The 19,320-nt window shown below is 36.6% G+C and overlaps 2 protein-coding genes across 7 annotated transcripts; one reads left to right on the top strand and one right to left on the bottom strand.

Annotated features, from left to right (window-relative positions):
- The first annotated feature begins 416 nt into the window (after window positions 1–416).
- Window positions 417–12,136, top strand: LOC128682288 (spermine oxidase-like). 4 transcript variants are annotated; one of them, XM_053766923.1, is made up of 9 exons: window positions 417–514; window positions 2,518–2,697; window positions 3,122–3,331; window positions 4,802–5,018; window positions 5,629–5,807; window positions 7,208–7,481; window positions 7,781–7,884; window positions 8,307–8,419; window positions 9,721–12,136. In XM_053766923.1, exons 1-9 carry the CDS (start codon window positions 444–446, stop codon window positions 9,852–9,854), a joined length of 1,482 nt encoding a protein of 493 aa, XP_053622898.1. In that variant the 5' UTR covers window positions 417–443; the 3' UTR covers window positions 9,855–12,136. The 4 variants fall into 4 exon arrangements, with proteins under 4 accessions (XP_053622898.1, XP_053622901.1, XP_053622899.1 ...); XM_053766924.1 differs by lacking the exon at window positions 417–514 and adding an exon at window positions 1,698–1,856; XM_053766925.2 differs by lacking the exon at window positions 417–514 and adding an exon at window positions 2,331–2,350.
- A 2,424-nt stretch (window positions 12,137–14,560) lies between these two features.
- On the bottom strand, window positions 14,561–19,276 carry LOC128682293 (SAFB-like transcription modulator). 3 transcript variants are annotated; one of them, XM_053766933.1, is made up of 5 exons: window positions 18,866–19,276; window positions 18,159–18,563; window positions 17,464–17,880; window positions 15,815–15,893; window positions 14,561–14,989 (listed from the first exon to the last, which is right to left on the bottom strand). In XM_053766933.1, the coding sequence occupies exons 1-5, from the start codon at window positions 19,122–19,124 to the stop codon at window positions 14,866–14,868; spliced, it is 1,284 nt and encodes a 427-aa protein (XP_053622908.1). In that variant the 5' UTR covers window positions 19,125–19,276; the 3' UTR covers window positions 14,561–14,865. The 3 variants fall into 3 exon arrangements, 2 of the variants coding, with proteins under 2 accessions (XP_053622908.1, XP_053622909.1); XR_008406107.2 differs by having other exon boundaries at window positions 14,967–14,989; window positions 15,815–15,901; XM_053766934.2 differs by lacking the exon at window positions 14,561–14,989 and having other exon boundaries at window positions 15,681–15,901.
- Between the last annotated feature and the right edge of the window lie 44 nt (window positions 19,277–19,320).

Here is a 19,320-nt window from a genome sequence, read left to right as displayed (position 1 = left end):
ATATGCTTCCGGAGTACCTACTAATTCTATATAAATAAATAAATATATAGGGACAAATCACATAGATTGATTTAGCCCCAAAGTAAGTTCGAAACTTGTGTTATGGCATACTAACTCAACGATACTATATTCTATAACATATAAGTACATATATAAATAAACATCCAAGACCCAGGTCAATCTGAAAAAGATCATTTTCTGGGACCTCCAGTGTAGCAGTCCGGCGTGATGACCATTAGGCCACGGAGGTCGTATGGTTTCTCCTTCTCGTTTGAGCGAAGCAAAATGGAAGATACTCGTACATCGAGTCTAGTTTTCCCTGTGGCTTTTATATTTTGGCGAAATTAAGATAACATGTCCACGTATATATGTATATATATATGGTGACAGACATACACCAGATAAAATCAGTATATCTCTGGGTGTGACCGACATAATAAGACATGCAAGCCGTGTTAGTATTGTGCGCTTTGATATGCGCGCGCGCCGAAGCGACGACGTATCAAAATGTTCGGTAGGTTTTTTTTGAAGTAGGTACTATAACTTCTTTTTATCAGTCTGTATTGTGTTACTTTTCTACGATATATAGTAGTTATATTTATTTCTGTCTACAAATTGTTTAGTTATACAATACAATAGTTTTCCCTTTTGCTTTTCCTACGAGCAAAAACCAGGGATCATGGTCTATTATACCTTCGCGGTTGGCTGGTCTTGCTGTTGTGACTAACATGGAATTAGTAGGTACAGGTACAGTACCTACTAATTCCATTTTTTACCACTGACTTGTTAGTTACCAAGGAATTAGTAGGTACTGTACCTGTACCTACTAATTCCATGGTAACTAACGAGTTAGGGGTAAAAAATGCAGGTGGATAAAGCGTTTTTACCGTCTAATAAATGTAGGTTAAAATAAGATTAAAATGTATGAATAATCCGCGAATAAACCGGCTTTGCAGTGATCTCATCATCATCATCTGCAGCCCTCCGTGACCCACTGCTGGGCATAGGCCTCCTTCCGTCTACGCCAACCATCTCTGTCCTGGGCCATCCACATCCAGTTGTTGCCAGCAATTTCCTTTACACCGTCGACCCATCTAGCTGCCGAATGTCCTACGCTCCGTTTTCCAGTTCTGGGGTACCACTCAGTTACAGCTTTACTCCACCTTCCATTATTCCCTCTAACCAGGTGCCCCGCCCAATGCCATTTTAATGTCGCAATTAATTTTGTTTGCCAATAGATAACTGCAATTTTAATTTGTACTGTTGGCATGAAATAGTAAATTAATATATAGAAAAATTGGTATGGTGCTGGCGAACTTTTATCATCCTTGGAATTAGTAGGTAAGTACTCAAAGTATTTACTAAATCCATGCCTTACACCAATGCAATGTCAATGCGTGCGTATGTCAATGTGCCATAAAGATGTTACAAAACAAAGTCTTCTGCCGCGTCTGTCTGTTTGTAAAACGACGGCATGGACCTTCATTCGGTATTCACCAAAAGATAGTGTGACTCCCGAGGAAGGTTTAGGTGTACAATTTACTATGCCTTTACACGAGCGAGGCCGGGAGGGGCCCCTAGTAGATCAATAAAAAAAAAATACCCGGGCTTTTACCGACAACTGTGACGAACAAACCACTTTGCTCGCACGTGGATTTGGGATTAAAAAATAAAAACGTCAACGACACGACAGTCAACGTCAAACTCATATGATTTTGTTATCGTGTTACCTACTGCTGCAGGGCACGAGTAATGTTATTTAATTAATTATGTTTATTTAGTCTAATTAAGAGGCGATAGTATTATTATATACTGTGATACGACCAACGATAGCTCTAATAACAAAACATAACATTGTAAGTTATTCCAGATTATTTTGCAAAACATTTTGTTATCATAAATATAACCTAACCTTGATATTACGAAATAAACACATTTTTTCCCCTGCTTTACTACAAGCTTGATCCACGGTCTCTGCTTCTATGATAATTTCATAATAGCAAGGCATTCTTTCTCTTTCGTTTTCGCTGTTGTTATTTTTCCTCGGATCCCAGTCAATTTCCAACTTATTCTCTTTTATCTAGCACGGTTTTCGTTATCTCTAGTAGATAGTTAGATCGTTAGCACACTAGACCTTTGACGTCATGAAGTCAAATTAAAAAAAAATCATTCAAAGACAATTAATAGGCTAGTAAACCTTTCACTGCCTCTGAATTCAACCAACTATCCAGTAATACATGGTCTCAGAGTTACGCAATTTCGGCTCCATGTACCTTGTACTGTATAGAATATAGATATGGACATAATTCTAGTAATATTATAAATGCGAAAGTTTGTGAAGAATTTATATGTGAGTTGTTTACTCTTTCACACAAAATCTACTAGATGGATTGTTATGAAGTCTGGTGCATGAGTAGAATATAACTCGGAATAACACATAGGGGACTTTTTATCCCGAAACGCTCACGGGTGCAAAGCCCAGGTGCGCGGTTAGTACTATATAAACTGTTTTTGCAGTTCAGGAATGACTGACTATGAGACTATAGTGGTTGGAATGGGCGCTGCGGGCACCACAGCCGCGGCCACCCTAGCACAGGCCGGGGTAAGGGTGCTGGCGCTGGAGGCGATGGACAGGGTGGGGGGGAGAGTGCACACGGTGCCATTTGGGGATGGAGTTGTTGAGATGGGGGCTGAGTGGTGAGATTCTTTTAGCTACATAACCCTTCATATATTGTAAGAAAAAATGGACCTTTATGAGTCAAGATTTTCTCAAAAATGTAAGAGTCGAGTTCAAATTAAGCTGTTAGTTAATGAATACCATTTCTGTCTCCACAAGAACATTGCCTACTGTATATGCCAGTACACCCCAACGCTAGGCACGTCCCGCCCGCGAGCCCCATTCATGGGATAGTCCAACTCACATTTGGCCTCTTTTATTTTGTACCCCACCATTGATACCTATCCAATATCAGCTGGTAAATATAGTTTTATAGGTTTATATAAGTTTAAAGAGTTTAAGGTATTTCCCTACACAGGGAAGTGTGAGGAGGAGGCGCGGTTAGGTGGAGGGAGCAGGGCGAAGACACGAAGTCACAAATTGACATTAATTTTATCCCCTCAGGATCCATGGAACATCACCCAGCAGGACTTACGACCTAGCCATCAAGAACTGTGTCAAACTGGTTGAGCAAGACATCTCTATTGAAGTCTTCAATTCGGACGGAACTAAAGCCAACAGTAGCCTGATCAACGAGCTGATGAATCAGGCCATGGGAGCGGTAAATGAGCAGCTGGATGTCAATGAACCTCTTGGAAAGTTCCTTACGAGAAAGTAAGTGTGCATCTTGCTGGCCAACTTGGAGGTATATAACCTATTTCTGCCGCCATTTTGTTTTGGCGGTAAAATATGACAGTTGTTGCATGAAAATTGGCTTGTGTAGATACGGCAAATTTATTATGGAGCGTTTTACGACGGAACAACGTGTGTGTTTCAATTGTTAAAACGTTTTACGAAACATTAAAAGAATGTTTCCCGGTTGATTAATTTCGAGAAACGGTGACGTTCGCCTGATTTAACAGCTCTTGACTTTTTCTGTGGGGCTATCTAAATGGACGTGTCTATGCTAACAGGCCAATGAACCTTGAGCAATTAAAACAAAATATTCGAGACACGGTCACTGAGATAACGCAGGAAATGCGTGAAAATGTGATGAGAAACGCGATGAAAAGTGTTCGCATCTGCGATGCTACTAGAGGTGGACATTTGTCTGACATTGTGTTTTCATGTTTTAACAGCCGGCCCTAAATACTATATTTAACAAGGAATTTCTTTATTTTATTTTATTTATAACATACTAGCAACTCATTAAGCTGATGCGTGCGTGTCTTGAAGTTTGGAGATGTTATTCAATGTGATACTTGATATATTTCATAGAATAAAATTACAATATATTTATTACCTTTTCAGTACACAGATAAAAGTACATCATTGTAATACTCACTGAGTTGCTATGATAAGAGCAAGAATTATACATAACACCTGTCTTGTAATTATTATTCAACTCATAGTAGGCAAATGTACGTTTGAATCATTGAATTTAGATACTCCGACTACAAAAACCACTCTACTCCCAGATAAGGTTTAAGATAAGGTTGAGTTTGCCTTATGATATTCAGTCTACCTGTTGTGCTTTTATGAAATCATGTTTAAATAATAACAAGTTTATTTGTTAGACAAATTAAAAAACCACCGACTTTCAATATTCATTTCGCTACAACTTTTGAACGGCTGAACCGATTTTCATGAAACATGGCTAAGAACACTCGGGATAAAATCTATCTATGACACAAAAAACTAAACTAAAATCGGTACATCCGTTAGGGAGCAACGATGCCACAGACAGATATATACAGGCAGACACGTAAAACTTATAACACCCCACTTTTTGCGTCGGGGGTTAAAAAGAATTAAGTCTTTTGGTTGGACATTGTTATATTATATCTAGTACAGTCAACAGCACATCAACCTACCCAAATTCATTGCGAGCAATACATTTAAAATACCAACAGCGAAAAAAATGGTGGATGACAGCATTTGTTTTTAAAAGAAAAGTAACATCGCGCTGGCGCGAGCTCGTCGTCACAGCGCATGCGCGTAGACAGCACTCCCCGGGTTGAAGACCATCTGAATGAAGGTCTCAAAGACCTGATAAGCATATGATTTAATCATGACACCCACCATATTAAAAACAAACGTTCTAATAAAAAAATATTCTATCACACTTAAAAAACCAATTCACAGAGTGATGGAACACTTAAAAGAACACTACCCCCACGTTCTTGAAGACAGGGACTTCGTCACAGAGTTCCTTAACCTTTTAGACCTGGTGATAGGGAATTACGAGGCGAGCAATAGCTGGAATGACGTCACCACGAAGAGCCAGTATCAGGAGCTGGACGGACACCAGCATGTGAGCTGGGGGACGAACGGTTACAATACCCTATTCGACATACTTCTGGTGAGTTCTGTCACTTTCTTAATGAAGCTTGAAATGCCAGTTCGTCCTTGATTTCATGTCGGCAGACATTCTATATACAGATAAAACTATAGGAAACCCATGTTGGTGCTGTAAACGGTTGAGGAGTTCCTTAGTTCGGAGCCGATCCGGGCTGCACCATCAGGTCATGGTTATCATAATAATGCATCGTCATGGAAACTGAAGCGACGTGGGAAATTTCAACTCTGCAGGTCAACTGGAAATACGAGAAATTTAACTTGCAAGATTTGTTTACAGACAGACAACGGGACAGGTGAAACTAAATAAAAGCTTGTAAGATAATAAAATAATAGCAATATATATATATAAAAGAAGACACTGACTGACATATCAAAACATAGCCCAAATCGCTGGGTTTAGAAATTTCAAATTTAGCACGTAGGTTCTTTATTTGGTCTAGTATTGCACTAAGAAAGGATTTTTCAAAATTCAACCTCTAAGGGAGTAAAAAGGGGGTTCAAAGTTTGCATGGGGAAACCAGAATAGTTAAATAATCTCTGAAGGGAAAAACACGCGGGCGAAGCCGCGGCCAAAAGCTAGTCACAATACAAATTAAATATTACATTCCCAGAATCGATACAACAATGGTTCAGGACTGCCATCATTAACGTTGAAACTGAACAGCGAAGTGACCAATATCTTGTACTCCGATGACCCGAAGCGGAGAGTGTCCGTGACGACCGCAGAAGGCTCTGTCTACACCGCAGAAAACGTCATCGTTACTGTCTCTCTGGGGGTTTTGAAGGCCAGGTGCGATTCTAACTAGGATTCTAATTAGGTAGTATTTAGGTAGATGGTAATTAGGATGAGACAGGTAAACTATCTTATCTCGTCCTAATTACTTTCTCTATCTTATCCTCGCGTGATACCGATTGCATACGTGGCTTCCGCCCAAATTACCCAATATGCGTGTTGTATTCTACCCGTACACCGAATTTCATCGAAAGCTATCTTGTATATTTTACATGACTGAGTATCAAAGATCTTCAATCAAATAGATACAGTTATCTAGTATATTTTACATGGTACAAAGATCTTAATTAAAATAGATCCTAAATTTTGCGTCTAATATTATAATGCGAAAGTTTTTATATGGATTGAGAATGTTATTGTGAGGATGTATATTCATCAGTATGTGTTTATGTATTAGTCCAAGGACATCATTCCTGAAGGTCTACCACGAAACATACAAACGTCCACATGCAGTCTCTTTTCCCCATATCGTGTACGCATCGTGTGGAAAAAGAGAGAACGTGTGACGCAATGACGTGCCACGTGTTTTATGTTTCGTGGTAACCCCCCCAGGATATGGCTTTGCATGAGTTATTCCACATTGGTGATATAAATGTTGTAATACAAATCTGGTCCATGTACTTTGTTCCTATAAGAATTTCAGGATGAAAAGTGCCATATGTATTACTAGCCGCGCCCCGGGGCATCGCTCGCGTGGTAATTTCGGGACCAAAAGTACCCTATGTCTTATTTCAGGTTATAATCTACCCGTGTACTAAATATAACAGTCCGTTCAGTGGATTTTGCGTGAAATAGTAAAAAACAGACACATACATCCTCACAAACTATATTAGTATGATTATTTATTTATTTAATTTTATTTCTTTAGTTTGAAATAATTATTCAGTCTATTCTGTATATGAACTTCACAAGAGTTTAGCTAGAATAGTGGTGGCAGTGTTCATTCTCCGTATTTTACAAAATTTTTAATTTATTTTTCTCAACAAATAACTGCCCGGACCAATGATTTAGTAAGTACTTCGACTGAGTGCCTACTAATTCTATGGCCCGGACACACACAGCTTTGTAAACATAACTGTATTTTTTTAAATTTTGCCAAAAGATTTTGTTACTCATTAAACTGTCAAACAAATCACACAGACTGAGCTAGACCCAAAGTAAGTTCGAGACTTGTGTTATGGGATACTAACTCAACGATACTATATTTTATAACAAATATATATATAGATAAACATCCAAGACCCGGGCCAATCAGAAAATGATCATTTTCCATCATGACCCGACCGGGTATCGAACCCGGGACCTCTCGGTTCAGAGGCATGCACTTTACCATTGCGCCACCGAGGTCGTCAGTCGTCATTTTTATCATGACGTGTAAAAAACGCGTGTCTTTCCAGGCACAAACAGCTGTTTGATCCAAAACTGCCTGAACCGAAACAAACTGCCATAGACAAGCTGTCAATAGGCGTCATGGACAAAATTGTGTTTTTTTTCGAACGTCCATGGTGGCCAATAATAGAGCCAGCGTTCTTCGGGTTTCTCTGGAAGGGGGAAGATAAAAGGGAATTACCGGATGAAGATTATTGGTTGTTCAGGGTGTTCGCAGCAAGTACTCCTAAAGGATGCCGAAATGCACTGACGCTCTGGACTAGTGGCGATGTTGGAAAAATGGTCAGTATTTGACCATAGAGTTCCGTTTGTAACAACCATAGATTAACAAGTTTTCACTTCAAAAATTAAGGTAAACTGAAGTCGTTGTCTCAATGAACACATTGAGACAACGACTTCACTTTAAATTTATCATGTTATATCATCACAACCTGGAGTTCTTCTGCTTTTTCACGAGAACTTGCATGTAGGTCTGTCATATTTTTAGTTACTAAATCAAAAAATTATTAATGCTCAACAAAAATCTTCAAGGTGAGACTAGTTAAAATGCGATTTTATAGGTTACAAAAAACCCGTTTTAGGTAGAGACAATGCCCGTAGATGTATTGAGAAACAAATTGATGGGTTTAATCAAGAGGTTTTTGGGTAAAGGCGTCGAGGTACCCGATCCCATCGCAATGACGAGGTAAGTTCCGAAAGAATAACTTATTGTTGTAAACCCTTTAAACCAAACAACGTCAAATCGCGTGTTTATTTATTTTTCTGACAATTCCTAACTAATAATATTTTTTTGTATGTATGAATGTATGTTTGTAACGCGATAACATTTGACCCGTTGGTCCGATTTAGATGAAATTTGAAAGGTATGTAGGATATGCCAATAGAATTATTAAGTTTGTGGGGCAACAAAATCGGTTATACCGTTTTTGAAATATTCACAATTCTGTCAAAAAATATTGCAAAAGTAAGGTTGTTTGTTACCTCTTCACGCTCTATTCACACAACCAATCTTTTTGAAATTTTGCATACGTATGTAGTTTGAAGTATGGAAAAGGACAATCGATAAGGAATTAATCATAAATTAATTTACGCGCTTATATGATCCAGGTCAAGGTGGTTCAACAACCCTTACACGCGCGGAAGCTACACATACGACAATCTATTCACGCCGCAGTACCCCACGGCGCGGGCCGACCTCGGGGCGCCTATCACTGACTCAGGTAATTAAAGATAATACATATATTTACATATACATACATTTGTATCATGAATCACTATTATCTACAAAAATAAAAAAAATAAAATAAAATAAAAATTATCTACAGGGTTACTGGTATCAAACGCAAAACCTCCTAAAGACTACTTGGGTACATCGAAACAAGCAACTTTTATTATACGACTTTTCGTGATTCGTAGTTTTTTTTTTCATATAAAAAAAAATACAATCTAATTTGCGATTCTACACATGTTAACTGTATGTAATAGCCGAGCAACACGAGACAGTATTAGTAGCGTTATGTAGCGGAATCGAACATAGAGTTAATGTTTTATAGAAACGACATTAAAACTATAAAAAATAGTTTTGTATTTATTACATTTAGACAAAAGTCGTAGAACAAAAGATGTTAGTCTCTTTGTACTTTATGCGTCTTTGAGTTAGATACCAGCAACCCTGCTGTATAGTATAAAACAAAGTCGCTTCCCACTGTCTGTCTGTCCCTATGTATGCTTAGATCTTTAAAACTATGCAACGGATTTTGATGCGGGTTTTTAAAAATAGATAGTGCGATTCCTGAGCAACATTTAGATGTATAATTTATTATGATTTTACCCGAGCGAAGCCGGGACGGGTCGCTAGTAAATTGTATAACAACTAATAGGTCTAAAACTTTTAAAACTAAACGTGAATTCTTTGTCGATGTTTCATAAGAAATACTACTGAATACACTTAATCCTAACTAATATTATAAATGGGAAATTAAGTTTGTTTGCTACCTCTTCACGCTTTATTTGCTGAACCAATTATCTTAAAATTTTGCATACAATTATTTTTTGAAGTACGGAGAAGGACATAGGGTAGTTTTCACCATGGAAAAATAAATGTCCCCGTGGGAAATTCACGAGGATGAAGCCGCGGACTAAAGCTAGTAAAATATAAAGTTTACCTTTTAAGTACCTACTATATTTCAAAAAGGTCTTTATATTAGACTAGACACTTAAATATTATTATCTAAATAAATATATTAGGACAAATCACACAGATTGAACTAGCCCCAAAGTAAGTTCGAGACTTGTGTTATGGGATACTAACTCAACGATACTATGTTTTATAACAAATACATATATAGATAAACATCCAAGACCCGGGCCAAGCAGAAAAAGATAATTTCATTTTCCATCATCACTGACCGGGGATCGAACCCGGGACCTCTCGGTTCAGAGGCAAGCACTTTACCTACCACTGCGCCACCGAGTTCGTCTGACATCTGGCAATTCTGTATAATCCTTCGACAATTTGCAGCTGGCAACCCCAGAGTTCTGTTCGCGGGAGAGGCCACAGACGCGCACCACTTCTCAACGGTCCACGGCGCGACCGACACCGGACACAGGGAGGCGACACGGTTACTAGAATGGAGACTTAAAAGTCACCTGTGAGTTCCTTGTGTTCCTTTGGCGTATCTAGAGCTGGGGAAAAGGGAGGGCGAGTGTAGTAGTCAAGTTGTGTACTCTATGAAGTTCATATGTTGTTAAAAGTGATGTAATGTTCCTATGGCGTATCTAGAGCTGAGGGAAGGGAGGGAATTATAACTTTTGGGCAATTTTATTATACAAATATATACAATGACATTACTACTTCAATGCAATGTATAATAGTCAAGAGGAGTGACGGAGACCTTTACTATTTACTATAAATGTAGGTAGCTAGATCTCCTTGACCAATTTATATCGCCTAACGTAAAACACGATTATAAAACATTATATCGAGGTTATATGCTAAGATGTTTCACAGAGCGTTTCGATCGCTGCGCTCATTACGATCCGTCAATTTTCTTTAGGAAGGAATAATTTCCAAAATGGATATTCATTAAATTGACATTATCACTGTACTGATTAATTATTTTAAAGTCAGATAGTTAAAACTAATTCTTGTCTTTGTGAAAAATTTGAAAAATTGTAATGACAGCTCGACCGCAGCTGTCGGCAACGCTCTGAGAAACACCCTCTACTCAAATTTACATTCGAGAATTATGTAATTGACGTTAGTTTAGTAAGGGTGGGCTTCTACCCCCTCTAGTTACGCCTTCAACTCGACTTATACTTCCAGTTCCTAAAATATCTACGAGCCATATAAATGTATATATTTATTATACATATATATTTATTTATATTGAATTGATCAGTGTCAAGATCCGTGGCGAATCCATCTCTATATTCATTTACCCATATTATAGAAAAGATATAGGGGGGCTACCATGAACCATAATACACGTAGCACGCCTTTGCCTCGATACGTTCTCTCCTTATTTTACACGATGCGTACACGATATGGGTAAAAGAGACGGCATGTGGATGTTAGTGATGCGCTACGATGTTTCGTGGTAGGCCTTTAGGTATCTTGTATGATATGAATAATGGATATTATATACAGGGTCACTGGTATCAAACGCAAATCCTCCTAAAGACTACTTGGGTACGTCAAAACAAGCAACTTTTATTCTACGACTTTTCGTGATTCGTAGTTTTTATTTCATATTAAAAAAAAAAACAATATAATTTGCGATTCTACACATGTTAACTGTATGTAATAGCCAAGCGACACGAGACAGTGCAGTAGCGTTATGTAGCGGAATCGAACATAGAATTAACGTTTTATAGAAGCGACATTAAAACTAAAGATATTTTTGTATTTATCACGTTTAGACAAAAGTCGTAGAACAAAAGATGTTAGTCTCTATGTACCTTATGCGCCTTTGGAAGGTTATGCGTTAGATACCAGTAATCCTGTATAACGGGCTCAATTTAATTATGCTTCCGACCAGGGAGCCATAATATGAATGAAGATCGCCCAATCTAAACTTTGAAGACACAATATGGAATATTATATACTGGAGGCTTACTATCATCTCTTAACGCGATCCACTTTACGACCTAAACTGAACTGCATCGCAAATTCGTACCATCGACTTAATTTTTTGTATGAATGCGATTCATTTTAGGTTCATAAATTGAACTGAGTTGCATTGGAATCGTTCTGTAAAAGTTGATGGTAGGCCTGTTGTTTTTGTTAGCTTTTTTCAAGGGTCAATTTCACGACTGTTTGAACGCGGCGTGTGGCGTTTCATTAGTGTCGCACATTGTTTTTGAATAAAGTATCATTTTATTTTAAATTAAACATGTATAAAATTAACATTGTACCAGTACTTTACATATTTATAAAATAGGATAATTAATTTGATCACTGTGTATGGTACGATTTAATAAACACTAATGACAGCCCGCGGCGGCGTTCAAAACGCTCGTGAAATTCACCCTCAAGCTAAAAATATATTTTATAATATAAATATATGTATATGTAAATATTTTGTAAAAAAAAAAACATTGTAACTATAAGACGAATATTTTTGTAAAGTATCACTATTTTCTGTATTGTGACTGAGTACATATATACCGTAGTGATAGAAATAGATTTTTTAAATAATAGTATAGCATTTATAGCAAACTGTTACTGCCATACTCAAGTGCATATAAAAAGTGAGATTATTTTGATGAGTGATGATACTCTAACACAATTTTAAGTAGTAATAGAGCAACAGAATTGTCAAATAACATTTTAATTAATTTATTTTCCAAGCTTTTATTGAAGCCGTATTTCAATATAGGTACACTGGTCATCGTGTAACATTACAGGAAAATATAATTGTTTTTAACTTTTTTTTTTTAAACCATTTCGGCGCATAATCGTGTAAATTTTATGTAATTCTAATTATGACATTAATGTTGCCAAATAAACAAATTTTCTTTCTTTTATATCATGCGACGTTTCTGGAATATAATTTAGTTTATGTCCTTGTTCTAAATTGTTCAATATTTTACTTAAAGGATTTAAACATTGGAATTGACGATAATTATTTATGTATGTGTTTAATTTATGTATGTATACTCAATTTGCATAGGTGCTTATGTATATGTAATGTATTCGGGCTCCGGTTGGAATTTCGGGACAAAAAGTTTCCTGTGTTTCCGTTACGTTTTTCTACCCGTGTACCAAATTACACAACAATCGGTCCAGTAGATTTTTCGTGACGAACATACCTCGCAAACTGTGAGCACTTGAGTTGAAACTGTCTTTAAATTGCCACGATTCATACTTCGTTGGATAATATTAGTATGTCTACTGCATTTGACGAGCTCGGTGGCGCAGTGGTAAAGTTCTTGCCACTGAACCGAGAGGTCCCGGGTTCGATCCCCGGTCGGGTCATGATGGAAAATGGTCTTTTTCTGATTGGCCCGGGTCTTGGATGTTTATCTATATATGTATTTGTTATAAAATATAGTATCGTTGAGTTAGTATCCCATAACACAAGTCTCGAACTTACTTTGGGGCTAGCTCAATCTGTGTGATTTGTCTTAATATATTTTTATTTATGACGGATATCATCTACATATTGAGGTTAATATGTGGAAGTGACAAGACCCGGGTCAATCAGAAAAAGATCATTGTCCATCATGACCGACCGGGGATCGAACCCGAGACCTCTCGGTCCAGAGGCAAACACTTTAACACTGCGCCATCGAGGTCGTCGAAAATTGTGTAATGTGTAAAGATTGTTTTGTAGTGTATGTCCGATCCGAACACAAGAAATTACTTTCATATTTATTTTTGTACCTAAACAAATGGCGTGCTTACCTATAATAGTATAATATTTTACAATTGGCCGATTCGATAAAATGTATTTATATAATTGAACACGATAATTAAATGTCACTTTTATTGATCAGAGAGACCTACCGACCATGAAACATAAACGTAGCACGTCATTGCGTCCACGCGTTCTCTTTTTTACACGATGCGTACACGATATGCGGAAAAGAGACAGCATATGAACGTTAGCAACGTGTTACGTGTTTATATGTTTCTTGGTAGGCCTTCAGTTTTGTTAATTACTAGATTCACATTTTTTTCGGTCCATTAAAGTATATTAGAAATGCCTTTTGACTCCAAAATCCGTGACGGCACAATACCTACATTACAGCCATACAAGCTCCATGTAATTTTTTTTTGACATTAGAAAAAAAATCCGTTTTGACTGGTTGGAGAATAGCCAATTGCTTTCCCCCGCATAATATGTATGAAACGGAGTGCAAATGTATATTTACTGACTGCAAATGTTCTTCCGAATAGTTATATTAAATTATTACTTAAATGTCAATGACATTTCAAGATGATATTTCGTCTTATGATTGTTATATCGAAATAAACTGTTATACAATTATAATGTTCGTATATACTTACTGTATTTTTGGAAAATCTGAATAATAAAACGTGAAAAGTCAAAAGTTGTTTACATGACTTTTTATTTCATGTATTAGTTACAAATAACTATGCACCGTAAAATTTTAACTACGGCAAAAAATAAAATGGGTCTATCAGTACCTATTACAGATAATATGTGCATAGGCAACATAAAAAAACATAAAAAAATCGAAATCCAAAATTTATCCAAAAAATCTATAATAATTGGTTATAATGCTTAGAGCGCGCCACCTGACTACTACGCTTCATAGTAAAGGTAGGCTCAGTGCAGCGGTTCACACAAAGTCGATATTCATTGATAAATTCAGGCAATTCTTTTTTACTTATTTATTTATTGCCTATGCCGGGGTCATTGCACGCGAGAGCGAGAGAACACGATAAACTATGAATTGGAATAATTGGAGTTTCAAAATACGTCCATAAATACATTGATAAATAAATAAAATTACCAGGACAAATCACACAGATTGAGCTAGCCCCAAAGTAAGTTCGAGACTTGTGCTATGGGATACTAACTCAGCGATACTATATTTTATAACAAATACACATATAGATAAACATCCAAGACCCGGGCCAATCAGAAAAAGATCATTTTCCATCATGACCCGACCGGGGATCGAACCCGGGACCTCTCGGTCCAGTGGCAAGAACTTTACCACTGCGCCACAGAGGTCGTCGATATATATGATATTTTGGGATAAACGCACACCTCAATAACTTTGGTATAAATGATAATATTAAATTGTAATTTAATATTAAGAGTTTAATTTTTTTGGCATAATTAAAAAGCTATGGTGTGTTATGATATAATATATTTATTTCAGTCATATATTTAGGATTGAATAAAACTTTACAAGCATTAACACACTATTACGAAGAAACAAGTAAGTAATAGCGTTAAAGAACATAGACTTTTTTTTCAAAACGAGACTGCTAGATCGAAAAGGATCAAAGATCTTACTACGAAACAAAAACACGTAGCACGTTACTAACGTCCACATTCTGTCTCTTTTCGTGTGGACGCAATGACGTACTACGTGTTTTATGTTTCATGGTAGCCCCCCAGATATTAACGCGCTAATACAAATCAACATTAATATACATATTTTTGAGTTAAAAAATATGAAGTCGCTATCCATAGCCGGGCCGACGTTCGTGAGGCTCCATGATGTGAGAGTACTTCTGGTCTCCAGACAGCCAGCCGTAGTAGCCCAGTGATGATATCGATTCAGAGAATCGCGCGAATTGCAGATATCTGTATACATTTAAAAAAAAACACACAAAACAATAGGTCTCTATTTATAAACATCAAAATTGTACTACAGCAAGATATAGCGTAATCTATTTGAAGCATAACCTAACCTAAAAGTTAATTATGACTTAGACATATTATGCCAAAGCACAAGGATAAATTACGAGAAAACAAGGAACTCCAATGAATGAATGTAATATTGAATGAACGAATGAACTACATACATACCTAGTATAAAACTCCGCGGTCATAAGAAGGCCTACCACACCAAACATAAAACATGTGGCGGGTTACTAACGTCGACATACTGTCTCTTTTTCTCATATCGTGTACGCATCGTGTTAAAAAAAGAGAACGTATGCGTGTTTTATGTTAGCTCGTTTCGAAGCTTTATTCTTTTGAACCACGGAACGGAATTTCATACAGGTTTAAATAATTATTTATTTATTTAAACCATATGAAATTCCGTTCCGATATATTAGGACAAATCACACAGATTGAGCTACCCCCATAATAAGTTCGAGACTTGTGTTATGAGATACTAACTCAACGATACTATATCCTATAACATATACATATATAGATAAACATCCTAGACTCGGGTCAATCAGAAAAAGATCATTTTCCATCATGACCCGACCGGGGATCGTACCCGGGACCTCTCGGTTCAGAGGCCAGCACTTTGCCACTTTTATTTAAACAGTTTATTCCCGATAGTTTATACATACATAAATTACTTCGTGTGAAGCCGGGTCAAGGTCGCAAGTAGTTTATATTTGTGTGTTGTGGGTGAAAGAGTTTTTATTTATTTTGTAAAATGGTATTTACCTTGAAGCACCGCAGTACGACCAGCCAAGTTTGGAAGCATTCACGTCTTCTACGCTCTCGTCTGGAGCGGGGGCGAATTCTAAAAAACTGGTGTGATAAATAATGTGTATGTCTATGGAGAGAAAAAGGTAATTGTCCAACTGTGGGACAATTAACGGCTCATAATAATGTAATGTCAATTAAATACACAATGGTAAATACGTTGTCCTATTCATTACGCTATGTATTTAAATTATTTAGCTAAATACTTACCACGGTACACAATATGTATTCTTTTAAAGTATTTATTAAGAGAAAATAGTCACATACAATAAATTCTTAGAGAAATACAATGTTATCATCCTAAACACGTTGACTCACATTCGTTAATCTCACAAAACTGCAAACAATTTCCATAAAGAGCCGTGTCGGAGCTCAGTTTATGTATACAGTTTATATACATCCCAATCGAAATGTACAATGTGCGTCGTGCGACTCGCATTTACGTGTCACCATCGCGTCGCAGCGAACCAATCACAGTGCGCCACTGTGACGCAACGACAACCACGTCTCAATGCCATTGGTTCGCTGCGTCACAAATCGAATCGATTCGATGGTGAGAAGTGAAAAAGCAATCCCGCACTTCGCCCTCGGTTCGCTGCGTCTCACTTCGAATCGACTCAATAGATAAGTGCATAAATTGTTACTACCCCTATATATTGTGACAGTTTATAGTGAGTTCGGTACGGTGGGACACCAGGAAGTCTGGCTGTGATATACAGTTACAATATTATAGAGGTGGGGCTTTTTTTTTCTATTGACCATAGACAATACATATAGGATAAATAAATAAAAATGTTTACATCTGACTACAGAATTTATGGTAAGTACTAGTTTTTCTTAATCTAAGAATCTGACAAAAGATTAGTTTAGAAATTTCGGCAAAAGATGTATGGAAAAGACCAGAGACATATCTACATGGAAAGAATGGGAAGGCTTTTGCCCAGCAGTAGGGCATGATGTAGCTACTTAAAAAATAATAATCTCACATGTTTTTCAAGACTACTACAAGTTTATGAAGGAGAGGAACTTTTATCATGTGTCTATAAATCGACTGGGGGACAAAAATACATTTTTTGTATGTAAGTATATATGTTTGAAACGCGATAACTTTTGAACCGTTGGTCTGATTTTGATGAAATTTAAAATAAATAAAATAATAAAAAATAAATATATTAGGACAAATTACACATATTGAGCTAGTCCCAAAGTAAGTTCGAGACTTGTGTTATGGTATACTAACTCAACGATATTATATTTTATAACATATACTTATATAGATAAACATGCAAGACCCGGGCCAATCAGAAAAAGATCATTTTCCATCATGGCTCGACCGGGGATCGAATCCGGGACCTCTCGGTTCAGAGACAAGCACTTTACCACTGCGCCGTTATGTGCGTTACAAGGTATGTGGAATCTGTCAATAGAATTTGTAAGTTGAAAACTTTTAAGTCGCTTCAGTAATATTCACAATCTTGTAAAAAAATATTGTGTTCGCGAGGTCTAACTTGGCGGCGAACTACTATGTACTTTATATAGTCTTGTTATATAGTCTTTATTTACACTTAATATTATCGTAATACCAAAAAAACAAGTTTAAATCTTACCATCTGGGTTCTTACAGTAGTACAAGTCTCCACTACAATGGTTAACGAAGGTAAAAAACTTAAAATACATCCCATTCCCCCTATTGGCGCTCACGCAGACTGGCAAATATGTGTCCGGACAGGACAACGGACAAATATGGTCGTCAAAGGCCGTGTCCACTTCATACAAAGGCACAAACTTGCTCTTATCTTTCTTGGTCAATTTCCTTTTTTTTGGAGTTTTTGTCGTTGCTTTTTTCGTAGTCGTGCCTTTTTTTGTTGCGCCTTTTTTAGTCGCACCTTTTTTCGTTGTAGCTTTTGGTGCTGCAGCTTTTTTCGTTGTAGCTTTTGGTGCTGCAGTCTTTTTTGTCGTAGCTTTAGCAGCTACAGCTTTTTTTGTGGTAGCTTTTCTCAAATAGGCCTTTGTGGAGTCGACGCCTGAAAATTTTATTTACACTTTATTGCACAGCAAAGCCCCGCGGCGCAGCTAGTATAATAATAAAGGGCCAACAATGAGTACTTAATCTTTTAACTGGGGATACCATATTAGTTGTCACAGATTACAAAAATTTATAATGTTATTAATAACATGATTAATTCGACTAAATAATCACGCACGGTTTATTAAATTTACAAAATTATATATATTTTTATAGGTATGAATTTGGTTAGATGTATAAATATAATCGAATATGGAATTATTGTAAATATCTTACTGTCAGTTATATATTCTTCAACAGCTATTGTTGTTTCAGCATTGGCATCATTTTCTTCGCCATTTACTTCTTTAACTTCGATGTTTCCTTTTGTAACATCGTCGTTTCCTTCAGTTACTTGATCATTTGCTTCTGTAACTTCGTTTCCTTCAGTTACTTGATCATTTACTTCTGTAACTTCGTTTCCTTCAGTTACTTGATCATTTCCTTCTGTAACTTCGTCGTTTCCTTCATTAACTTGGCCATTTCCTTCAGTTATTTGGTTATTTTCTTCTGTAACTTCGTCATTTCCATCTGTTGTTTTGTCTTCTTTATTTTCTTCAGCTTCTTGATTGTCGTGATCATCTTCATTTCTTCTAGTTTGCAAGTAAGTATCGCATTTACCAGTAGTCACTATGTAATATTCTGTAAAATATAAAAATAACACCCAATAATGCTAAAATTATTTTTATACACATTTTTTACTTGTTAGAATTCACAAACACTTTACAGTTTAAAAAAAAAATCAGATTTTTGTCTGTCCGTATGTTTGTTATGCGCATCACGCAAAAACTGAATGGATTTGGATGGTCGAACTTAAAATCTGGTGTAGATTTCATCGCCACACGTCGCTTAGAACCCGAGATATCGATAATAATAAGTCACGAACGGGCGCACGTTATAAACTTTGGTTTGTAGCAATGAATGAATAAATAAATGGGTCTTACCCTGTCCGGGTTGATCACAAAAATTGTGCATGAAAACTTGACAAGAATTCTCAAAATCCTTATACTCCAACGTGTTGTTTCTTTTTCTGACAGCACACACACTTTTGTGGCTAACTTGACAGATCCGCCCCCTACTTTCACACACTACTTTAACATACATTTTGTACATGTATACTTCAGTTTTGTTCTCAAAATTAACGTTCATATAAACTATGCTTTGTGCGCTTTGAATGAAAATTATTACAAGGTACAAAATCATAATGGAATGACTTGATTGTATTCGACTGTATGATTGCCTATTAATAAAAATAATTGATTCATGTCAACCATGTATTTTTATTTAAGTAAGTAGTTTTAATACAATATTTGTGTTAGTTTCATATTCATACGATTTTCAGATGTGATTGTGTGATTTTATTTTCTTTCTTTCATCGAATCGAATATCAGCATTCTCT

Source organism: Plodia interpunctella, chromosome 29 (assembly GCF_027563975.2).
Source record: "Plodia interpunctella isolate USDA-ARS_2022_Savannah chromosome 29, ilPloInte3.2, whole genome shotgun sequence".
Classification (NCBI taxonomy): domain Eukaryota; kingdom Metazoa; phylum Arthropoda; class Insecta; order Lepidoptera; family Pyralidae; genus Plodia; species Plodia interpunctella.
The sequence above is the reverse complement of the archived record's forward strand: the minus strand, read 5'-3'. Positions and strand labels throughout refer to the sequence as shown.